At 37.2% G+C, this 11,976-nt stretch overlaps 1 protein-coding gene across 1 annotated transcript in view; it reads right to left on the bottom strand.

Moving 5' to 3' along the window:
• Window positions 1-5,896: 5,896 nt before the first annotated feature.
• The window catches only part of DYNC2I1 (dynein 2 intermediate chain 1), a 35,087-nt gene continuing 29,007 nt past the window's right edge, over window positions 5,897-11,976 (bottom strand). The window contains exons 19-24 of the mRNA XM_075492398.1: window positions 11,596-11,647; window positions 10,259-10,319; window positions 9,891-9,987; window positions 9,504-9,635; window positions 7,776-7,999; window positions 5,897-6,684 (exon numbers count right to left, since the gene is read on the bottom strand). Of these exons, the coding sequence (XP_075348513.1) occupies window positions 6,513-6,684; window positions 7,776-7,999; window positions 9,504-9,635; window positions 9,891-9,987; window positions 10,259-10,319; window positions 11,596-11,647 (738 nt within the window). The 3' untranslated portion in view covers window positions 5,897-6,512. The remainder of the gene's footprint in view (window positions 6,685-7,775; window positions 8,000-9,503; window positions 9,636-9,890; window positions 9,988-10,258; window positions 10,320-11,595; window positions 11,648-11,976) is intronic.

The raw sequence follows: 11,976 nt of genomic DNA, 5'->3' as shown, positions 1-11,976 counted from the left end.
TTCTAGGACTGGGCAGCGCACATCTCTTCTCCACCTTTCATGCCAATGATTAGCACGTGAGAGGTGAGCAGGAAAACTCTGTAGGGATGCTAAGAGGCTCTGAGTGAAAAAACAGTCTGAAATACAATCCATACTTAAATAGCTCCCAGTGGGATATTTCATGTAGCGTTAAAAAAAGAAAAGGATACATAATTCCACATGCCACTCAGTTTTCACAGAGTGGCACCTAAATCACCACTTCCTATGTTGTAACATCAAGACGTAGGCCCTCCTATAGCCATTTGAATAATGCATGAAAAGGCCTACATCAGGAACTAGGATAAGAGATTTCTATTGATATACTTTCTGAAACCTTCAGGAACTGGCAGTAAAAGAGAAGTTAGCTGATTTTTTTAAGGGGAGCTGTAAATGGAGTTGCCGTCTTCCTCCTCACAGCCGGGGAGGCTCAGAAACACATGGACAAACGAGCATTTGTCTATAAATAGAATCCTGATAAGCCTGATTGGAAATTAAGCTAGCAATGAAAATATGGCTCGTTAACCATTTTCCTGCCCCAGCATCTTCATAACTTTTCCTGGTTTGCATGCCACCAAGCATGCCACTGATGGCCAAATTCTGGTTACTTCCTAAGTCAATTTTACGGACAGGCCTGTTCCAAGAGTCTGTGTAATCCAAAGACACTTTAGTATTTGCTTTAGTCCAGCCGATTTCTACACCCAGAACAAACCTAGATGGACTTTCTAACTCTATCAGGAAAAAAAAAATCTATCTTTAAAAAGAATAAATGTTTTTATGATTTAACTGTGTTCTGCTAAAAATATTCCAGCTAGTAGAATATTCCCTCATTGCTATGGAAGCTACAATGCTCCTGTATCCTTCAACATGTCTTAACTAAATGACAGCTGTGATTAATTACGGCAAAATGGCACTGGGTAGGATGGTCACCTTCAGTACAATTAAAAACAAATGTTCTGGTACAAAAGAAGAATCATGCTATTTCTGTTCTCCCAAGCTCTACTGCAAATATAGGCTGACAGGTTAATAAAAGCATTTCTAAACAGTTGTAAGAAATCAGCCATCTGATTCAAGAATTCTGTTCCTCAGTTAACTTGTTATTCAGCTACTGAAAACTTCATTTTCCCATCTGTGAGATGACAAAATCCAGTGAAAACAGTATTAATATTTATGTTCTAAATAGAAAAGGGTTTCAAAGCATGTTCATAAAGTGGAAAATAAAAGCAGAAGTTTATCCAAAACTTTCTGGCATTTTGCATATTTAAAATTTTTCAGCCTTGCTGCCAGGATTTGTTAAGAGCAAGAGGTTATATTTTATAAAAGTTATTAATATGGGTGGATAGTGATTCAACTTTTATATCATTTGAATGGTAAGTTTCTATTATATGGGTCAGTTAATTTTAACTACAGTTCATTCTGTTAAGAATACAGATTCCAAAATTGCCCACAGGTGGAAAAAATATATATATTATTTGGGCTATTTTAAATGTTTCACAATAGTAGTGTTTACCTCCTATATAATGTGTGCATATGCACACATATCAGAGCTACCAGTAAAAATGATATGAAAAGAATTTGGAATTAACAGTGCACTTTTTTCTTTCATATATAGGGTCATGTTGTTGCTTGGTTATGAAACATGAGCAAAATCCCATACCTTATGTTAACAATACAAACTTGACAATCATTAGAAGTAGCTAATGGAAAATTAAATATTTTTTGAAACAATTTTGTAAGTCCTTATGCATGGAATACTTTTCTTGTATTGCAGCCTACAATTACTTCTCAGTTTTCTGATCAGATATATGCTCAAAAATGATTACATGAATACGTCCAACTGCTAAGATGTCGTGGTTTAACCCCAACTGGCAAATAAGCACCACACAGCCACTCGCTCACCCTTCACTAAGTCTCTTCACTAAGATCAGGAATAAGATCAGCCCTTCTACCCTGTGGGGAACTGCCCACTAGAAACTGGAGCGGCAATTTTCCTGGAAGAACCCCCTTTGGTGATTGTTTTTCCTTGCAACTCAGGTACCTGCGCCTCTAGGGTCAAGGTAGGTTTTCCACCCCACTTCCTCATGTGCTCTCCATGGTCACGCAGGTAAAACCACTCTATGTGTACCCTCTATATCCTCTCTCTTGAGCAGAGGAACACTTACTCCTAATAGCTGAGATACTGGTCCATACAGGTGGAGAGTAGGACCTATCCTCTTCAAGTTGCTGGACCTTCCAGGACAGTTTCTCCACAGCCAAGACGAGGGAGGAAGACAGACTTTCTTCGTATTCATGGAGCTGGCCAGCCAATTCATCCCCCATTTTTCCCTCTCCGTCTTTCCAGGTCATTACTGCCAATGAGTTGGCACACGACGATGGCGCACTCTGTACAAACTTCCACCACATGGGTTGTGTGCACCTGACTTCATCTGGATCTTTGGATAACTGCTTGTTGTCCAGGTCATCATAAATCACCTCCAGCATGGCTAATCCCCTCAGGTACTGGATACCTCTCTCCATGGTGGTCCACTTGCCTGGGTGACATATAACGTCTTCCTTGAAGGGATACCTGGATACCTTTCCTTCATGCCTGACAGGAGTCGCCTCCAGAGGCTGAGGACTTGTGCCCCTTTTCCAATCGCTTTGTCAATGTCCCCTACCGCTTCCTCCTCCTGTTCTCGTAATGGTCCTGCTTCAGAGTAGTCTGCCTCCTGGCCGTCAGAATAGTATGCTTCTTCCTCCTGCTCCCTCTTAGGAGAATCTTGTTCATCCCTTACTAAACGAGCTGACTTCCACTTCCAATATTTCTTCTTGTAGATAGGGGTGACTGATACCAGCACGGGTTGGTCCCATGGTTTAGCTGCAGTGCCTGTCACCGAGGTTGGAGTAGCCACAGTGCCTGTTGGATTGTTCTCCCTCTCTTCTTCCTGAGGGTGCTGCATAATACCGAGCACGTGTTTGGTAGATACAAGCCAGGGCCCAGCACAGTGCGATAAGTTGTGCCTCTTCGGAATAACCGCAGCATTTTTTTTCAAGCATTCTATCACTTCATCAGGATCCTGTAGTTGTTTGGGAGTGAAGTTCCAGATTATTGGAGGTGAGAAGTTCTCTAAATACCTGACCATAGTCTCCCACATGCTGTGCCACCCATGATTGTCCAGCCTTGGGGGAGATCTCTGGGCAATTTTTTAAAATAGTTGTTTAACCCTAAACAAGACCTGAAACACATTCAGGAGACATAGGAATAGGAACATGCTGGTTTGAACACCCCAAGGATATTCAAAATTCTCAAGAGCTGGTGTAACTAGCCTGAAGGAGAAAGGGAAGGTGAAAGAACAGGGCAAAGCATCCCCCCCTGTCTTCCCTGCAGATTGGTTCTCTGAGGAGAAAAGGTTAAGAAAGTCGTTATTAATAATTTCTGAGAGATGGTGCCCCAGGTACGGAGATGACAGCAATACCAAATACAAATACCAAATTAGCCTTTTGACCAGTAATATTATCGTATCATAAGCCAATGTTACACAGTACAGCAAAATCATAATCCTTACCCATCTCCCAGAGATGATAAACAGCACCGCAGGGAATGCATACTGCAAGTGAGGAATTACAACCATGCAAACAAATAAAACAGCATTGTGGCCAGCGCCTACTAAACTAATATAATGAATGCTTATAACAAATTTATTTTAACACGCTCTGGTCAGATCTGTCCTTATCTCAACCCTTCATGCCTTACGTTGGGCACCAAAAAGGGCTGTCATGGTTTAACCCCAACTGGCAACTAAGCCCCACACAGCTTCTCGCTCACCCTCCCCACCCCCCTGGTGGGATGGGGGAGAGAATCAGAAGGGCAAAAGTAAGAAAACTCATGGGTTGAGATAAAAACAGTTAAATAACTGAAATAATAATAACAACAACAACAACAACAATAATAATAAATTGTAGTGAAAAGGAAAGCAACAAAAGTGTTAGTGTTAGGTTTACGGTTGGACTCAATGATCTTAAAGGTCTTTTCCAACCTATATGATTCTGTGATTCTGTAAAAAAAAGAGAGAGAGGGACAAAACCCAGGAAAAAAAAGACAAGTGATACAACCACTCACCACCTGCCGACTGACACCCAGCCAGTCCCCGAGCAGCGATCGCTGCCCCCCAGCCAACTCCCCCCAGTTTCTATACTGAGCATGCCACCATATGGTATGGAATAGCCCTTGGGCCAGTTGGGGTCAGCTGTCCTGGCTATGGTCCTTCCCAGCTTCTTGTGCACTTCCTTGCTGGCAGAGCATGGGAAGCTGAAAAGTCCTTGACTTAGTATAAGCACTGCTTAGCAACAACTAAAACATCGGTGTGTTAAACATCACTCAACATTAGTCAAACTCAAAACATCAGTCAACATTATTCTCATGCTAAATCCAAAACACAGCACTATACCAGCTACTAGGAATAAAATTAACTCTAACCCAGCCAAAACCAGGACATAAGATTTCATGGAGCATCACTCCAATGGTGTGCATTTACCCAGTGAGAGAACACGCAAGAGAGCAGCAACTTCGACACTTTTTTCCCCTCACATTCTCATAACAGCAACTGTCAGCACAGGATACATTTATATTATTACATTAGTTTGCAGTTCAAAAGAGAAAACTCATCTTTTAGGCAGGAAACACAGCTGAGTCACACTCAGCTCTCCAGGCACTACAAGCATAACTGGCCTAAAATATTTGGATATTTAAATTCAAGCATACCTATCAACAGCAGCTCAAAAGTAGCAACGGGTACTTCTGTGTGAAGGTTGACACTATGTTTTTTCTTTTTGCATATTGCGAAAAAACCCACCACCACTGCACACAGCACAAGGCAGAAAAACCCAACCCTTTGTTTACAGTTTCCATGTGCAGAAGCGGCTGCAGTAAGAAAATTCAGGATGGTGATGAAATGATATAAGAGATTTCTTTCAGAAGACTGGTATAATTTCAAAGCTTAATTTTGAACTTAAATTGGGGAGGGAGTGAGTGGTGGGGGGTGTGTGTACCTCTGTCTCTCTGAGAGGGAAAGAGAAATAGCTTTGGGTTTAGTTTTTTTTACTATGGATTTCAGTTGTGATGCTCTGCTACCTTATTGCAAAAAAGTACCTGCCATTTGTTCTTCATCTGAATTACTAAAGTTATTCTAATTTAACTTGTAGTGGATATAATTACCATATAAACCCAACAATGAAGATGAGGAGAGTCATTTGTGTTTATGCCCATAAAAAAATCTATAGCTGACCAGGGAACTAGGATAGTGAAAATGGTCTCCGAAATATGCATCCCTCTGACAGTTCATCAGGCTCTCTGGACTGCAGCCGCTGCTTTTGAGGAAAGGGGAACGTGCAATGGACTACAATAAATTCATTCCTGACATGGTGAATGTTGTTTATATAAGGCACTCATTTTTTACTGCTGTGGCTTGGCACCATCATGTGGCCACTTTGAGTTTGCTCAATTTAAGTAACCATTTACATTGAAAAATGTTTGCAACAAATTAATGAGAATTTACAAATTGTTTCAGTCTACTTTAGAAGGAGATGGTACATATCTTAAATATATGCTCACAAAAATCTGACCACATTGTCTTCCAATTGTCCTTTTTTTCCCCTGAATCTGTGCTTGTTTAATCATGGTTTTCCTCATGATTTTTACATCAGAAGTTGTTACGCTACAAAAGTTAAAGACATTTTCTGTGGTTGGTCTTGGTTCAAACTTTACCAATAGTGTACAGAAATTAGAATAATATTACAGACAACTATCCTCTTCCTCACTACAAGAGCTTTGTGAATGATTTGCAGGATTCAACATGTCAGTATTTCCTATTTTACATGAGAAATCTCAAAGGATTTAGAATTTCAGTAAATCTCACGAGCATATTGTTTACATAGTTTGATCCAAATAGGTAGTATACATATCGGGACAACTTGAGTTAGGTATTCCTTTTGCAAAGTTTCAGGGTCAAAATCAGAAGTAAGACATCATGTGATGTAAATTTGTATTCTGATATGTTTGCATAATGTTTTAACGTGGATGTAAGAAAGTTTTACCAAGTGTTAGTGTGTAAAAGGCCCAGAGGTAGAATTCTGCATACATTCAGGTTGCTTATACAGAGGTACAACTTTATGCTCACCAGACAAAGGATTGCTATTATTTACTTTAGAACAGAATAATGAGAAACAGCAGCATAATTTACACGAATATATTTTTAGTATTTTTTTGAAAATATATACATCTAGAGTACTTTCAATAATGAAGTACAGTTCAGCATCTTTTTAAGTACAATAATGCTAAATTTGGTTCTGCCATTTTTGTGATAAAATATATAGTTTCAGCCGAAATACTGTACTGATATTTTTTTAAAAATATACAAGTTATATACAAATACAAAATTACATTACAAATCTTTTAATTGCCATCAAAAATAATCTAAATACTTTGCAATAATTTGTACACCCAGACAGGTGTACTGTTTCTAAAAAGACTGCAATAAAAGCAAATGTAGTTTTTCAGATTCCTCAGGCTGAGGTAATGCCCACTTCTTCTTTACATATTGAATGTCTATCTGTCCAGATTCTTTGGCCAGTGCAATGCCTAACAGTCCGTTTGTCTTTTCTGGTTCTCCCAGTAGAGCCATAGTTACAACACTGAAATCAAAAGAACAGGGGAGTGTTTTTAACTGAGGCAAAATTAATAGAAATAGGTGTTTTCAAACGTGCTTTTAGCAGGTTACTTATAATTAACTGATTCCTTTTTTCTGCTCATCACAGTGTGATATTCCTCACTATTTCAAGTCCCAGCATGTTCTTTAGCTTTTCACCAGTTGCAATCATTTAATGTAAACATAACAGGCAATTCTTCCCCTGTTCACAGATTCCATCATCAATTTCTAATCATGACTTAAAAATTATTTCAAGCTTGTAAAAATGAACTATTTTATGGTATTTTCCAGTACAGTGTAGCAACGTTAAAAATTATATTACTTTCTCCCAAGACGAGCAGTGCTTTGCTATAGTTTACAAGACTACAAGGAAAACTTCTCGTTAGAGGGGGGATAGTCACCAAGACTAACTTAAGCCTGGGGAAGACAGCGTCTCCCAGTAGGGCTCCCACCAGGGAGGAAAGAGAATCCTCATGAATATAATTTGGAAAGGCTAAATTAAAACTCCTTTTCTGCATCAATCTACGGGATACCCAGATCTCTACACTGACTACAGGAACAGTATTGTGAGTCTTGGTGAATATGTGGTAGCCAAAAATATTTTCTTTACTTTGTGACAATGAACACAATATATTTCTTTGTATTGGTAACCATACTATATATAGGCATTTTAAAATGTTGTCCAACATCTTGCCTATTTTAGGGGTTGATCCTGATCCAGCAAAGCTATCTTTGAACTTAAGCAGTCCAGTGATTTTAGTGGGAACAAAACTTTTCTCTTCATATAAACAGCAACTGCTCCATGTACAGACATCTGTCCCAACTGATAACACTATACCTGATTTTGATTTATACTAATATTATTTCTCCTTTATCAGACTGTATAAAATAATAAGTAAATAAGGATAAACTAGAATTTAGCTCATTATAGTCTCTTTCCACACCTCCAACAGTTTAAAAAATACAGTTAGAAAAGCAAATTCTAATGAACATTTAATGTCAAGCAAAAGAAACCATCCAAACTCTAATCAAAATTAAGATGATAATGTTTTGTTAAAAATAGAGTAGTGTACTTACTTCTCTGATGGAATAGTCTGCTTTGCCACAGGTAACAGATCATTTTCCAGAAGATCCCAAATGTAAATATTAGATGATCCATCCAGGACAAAAAACACAGCGGGTCGTGTTAAAGCCCACTGCAGGGCAATAATTGGCTGGCCATTTGTGCTGTCATTCCACTGCATGAGGGGATGCTCTGACGTCATTTGGTGTAATCTAATACTTCCATCTGAACAGCCAACCTATATCATAGTCAAAAAGAAAATACTTCCTGGGAACAAAACAAACTAAGCAGGATAAAAAATGCAATTTGATTCTTGAGAATATCAAGCATATAAATAAAATCAGTTACTGACTCAAGAGGCACATCTCATATCTCACTCTATGGACTATCCAGATTTTAACTTTTAATGTGATTTTGAGTTCAAAAGCAGTAACTCTGTACTGAGCATACTACAGTAATCTAATCTACTAATCCTAGGATGAAGCCTTAATTTCTTATTTTTAAAAAAGTTCTCAAACTATCAACTTCACTAATACTGTGATCCAGCACAAATTGACAGGAGTCTGAATCAGGGCAAGGTCAATTCAGACAGCTAATTAAGTAACACATGTAAGCTGTAAAGCCAAGAATAGCTTTCAGTAGGACAGGCTGTGCTTAACATATTGTATAATGATATTAAACTGATTCCTAATGAACAACTAAATCCAAAGACAGGCAGATATCATTGCTTCCAGATATTTTCTTATAACCTTTGTCTTGCCTAGTATAACATTTACAAGTTTGCTCTAATCCAGGTGCAAAAGAAACTATTATTTGAAAACAGAAAATAACTTACTACCCTGGGCCACCTCTACATGAGGAAGACTTCCTAGAATTTTCAAATTATGATGACTTTTTACAGTGACTCTGCAAATTGTGCTTACATTTAAAAGGACTCTGCAGATTCAAACTTGTAGAAGTCAGTATCACTTGAAATGCATTTGGTAAGAACATCCAAGTTCTGACTGCGCAGTGATGACACAAAATACGTATGCTGTAGCCAAACACGTTAATTTTATACCTTAGGCAATCCCAATGAAGTCATGTAAATCATGGCATATTTAGAAAGAAAGCATTTTTAAGAGAGGATCAAGTACAAATATATGCAAGGATAAGCAGATGGAAAATCCTACCAAAGTTAGATTCAACTTGCATTGAATAAACTTTCACAAGGGAGACAAATAAAAACAGTGGGTGTGTCAATATGAACTGCTGAGGGCAGATTTGAACACACCTGACCACACGGTACACTTGCCAGGCATACCCCAAGGGTACGCCTGATGTGGAGAGGAAAGGAAAGCAGGGAATGCCCAGAGCTGCCCCCACAGACCTTCGTTTCACAGCAATACAGATATTTTGTCTCTGAAATTATTATGTCACTAAGAGATGTATAAGAGTGACAAACAACTGAGGCTTCATTAACAGCAGAAGACCTGCTTGCAATGCTGAATTTCAGTAAAAACAAAGAATAAGTTATAAGGCTGAAGTGAGACTGCCATTTGTTTCTGTGAGCCAGATGGTCCACCTTTTACATAAGCGAAGTTCGAACACCAGGACACAAGATTTGTTGTCACCCTTCATGGCAGATTGGAATTAGTGAGGTAAATCAACTATCACATCTAGTTATATACATCAAATTAGAAATCCTCCCTCAGCAAGTAATTAAAAAATGAAACTTGTATTATATTAAAATGTTGTCATACCAAAAATAGCGGCTTTCCAAACGGGAAGAAATCAATTGCATTGATGCTTATTGATCTCAGTGCACTCTCCTGGGGTCTGAACACCTTTGGAACAACTTTTAAATTATGTCTTGTACCATGGCCTACCAGCCCCTACGAACAATATAGAGAAAATTAATTAAACAAAACAAAATTTGCATTATCAGTATTACAAGAAAAAGTGAAATAATTCACAGACCTGCTACCTTAAAAGATCCTTAACAGCTAACAAATGTTAATAGTTAACAGATTTTAGTAATAGTCTCAAATTATAAATTTTATATACAGTCTACTGGTAAAATTCCAAGTAAATGGGGCAGCTTCCAAAAGAAAAAATAACAATGAGATTAATTTCAGCACATTACTCACAATGTTTGTTCCAACAATGAAATGATTAGGATTAGAAGACAGAAATTTAATAGTCAGCGTCTGGGGCATTCTCTGGCGCACGTCCTTTGGGAAAAGGCTAGGAAAAACATAAAGGTAAAAGATTACATAAGCACAGGAAGTTGTCTCCTAAAGCTATGCAAGTATGTACAGAAACTCTTGATATAAAATGCCTAGGACTAGCTCCAGGAAGAAGTGTATATTAAAAAAAAAAAAACAAAAAAAAACCCCAAAAAAACCTAATGAAAATATTGTTAAATATATCTCACATAACAGCAAATTAATAAAGTATAGGAAAAATTAGCTTTTTGAGATACAAATGTAAAATCTAAATGCCCCTGTTTTCTTACCTGTTATTCAATTCCATAGTAGAGCTATGTACTAACTTCACTTTCCCTCCAGGAATTAAACCTAAAATTATATAAAATAATTATTTAAACTGATTTAAGCACTTTGCATTAAGAAAGTGCTATCATCAAATTAAAACCCAAGCTAATAAGGACACTTCATAATTAAATTGTTTATTGTAGATACAGCTTTCGATATGCAAGAATCTTACATAATTTAGAACTATTTACTTCAGAATTCAAATGTGAAGAGTAGTAATCTTTGACAGAAATCAAAGAAAGAGGACAGAGAAAGGGAAACATGTTTACATGTTTGTTTTAGTTTTACAGTATGCATATAACATCCTGTAATATCACTCTGTAAAACCCAATTCTATCAATGGTGAAAATGCACATTTATGTCACTTGGATCTTTGACAAGGGATTATAGTAATGAGAGACTGTAATAATGCTTCCATAAAGTTGGTCTATGTTACTTGTTAGTAGAGAATAACATAAATAATTCAAATCCTTCAAACAAGAATTTTTTTAAGAGGAAAAAAATGAATGCTGGTGGCAGTAAAACTGTGTCAACACATGACCATATCTTTAAAATGTACCTCTCCATAGATATAATACCCAGCTTTAGCAGCTTAATATAGCCAGACATTGCACATGAGCTTATAAATTAGAAAATTGATCAAAAATTCTAGTTTGTTAGCATTACTTCATTGTTTATACATGTATTTTAAAATGTATTAGGATTTTAATCACAGCCTTTTCCAGTTAGGTAAGTATGTAAGTCTAAATTTGTTCAAAGAAAAAAAAATGTAATTTTCTTTGTTCACATAACTCAAAAAGGGCTGAACGGACTTTGTTCTTTACTTTTTTCATGGAAACCTTTTTCTCACACTAAATTAAGTATCTTACCCAAAAGAGAACTTTCAGGACAATTATCAAAATGAAGATATAGGCAACAACAAAAGCATTATAAAAGTTTTGGTTAAAACTAAGGAAAGAACTGAAGGACCAAGAAGGACATAAAATCTCATATTCTTTGGAAAAAAGCTGTTGAGGACACAGAAACCTGCTTTGACATTATAAGAAATGTGGTTGTCTGTGGTGGCAATTACCAACACAGAATTAGCAGATGAGATTCAGATAGCAGTGAAAATAACTCTCATGATACCTAACCAATAACCCCAAATATCAGATATATGTCCTATTCGGAATGAATCTTTTCCTCAGTAATTTTGCTGCCTTCTAAACTATTTTTGTCATCACTGACTCTTCCTCTCTCTTTTAACTTTATAACCTCAAAACTCAAGCACTTTATTCTACCTCTAATGTACAGTACTCACCTAAATCAGTTTGTGAACCAGCTAAATCCGCTTTTTGTAATTCAACAACTACCTGAAAAGTCAATATTAACATTAGTAAGCCATAAATATTTTAACTAGTTGTAATAATGACATAACTCTAAAGGACCATTTAGATAGGTAGGTCTAACATTACAATGATTACAGGTAGATTCTCTATCCCCTGTCAATGTCTGCAATGCTAAAAATAGCTTCACATGCCTGCTGGGTGTTCCCTGCTGGAAAGCAGAATATGGGAAGTTACATTCTATACTTAATCGCCAGTTGGCATCTTGTTGGTTTAGTCAGTCACAAAAAAAACCACCCTAAACCCCCAAATAAGGAACTGTAACACATTTCCTGTGTTTTTCACTATTCATGAAA

The sequence above is a fragment of the Mycteria americana genome, chromosome 2 (genome assembly GCF_035582795.1).
Source record: "Mycteria americana isolate JAX WOST 10 ecotype Jacksonville Zoo and Gardens chromosome 2, USCA_MyAme_1.0, whole genome shotgun sequence".
Taxonomy (NCBI): domain Eukaryota; kingdom Metazoa; phylum Chordata; class Aves; order Ciconiiformes; family Ciconiidae; genus Mycteria; species Mycteria americana.
The sequence above is the reverse complement of the archived record's forward strand: the minus strand, read 5'-3'. Positions and strand labels throughout refer to the sequence as shown.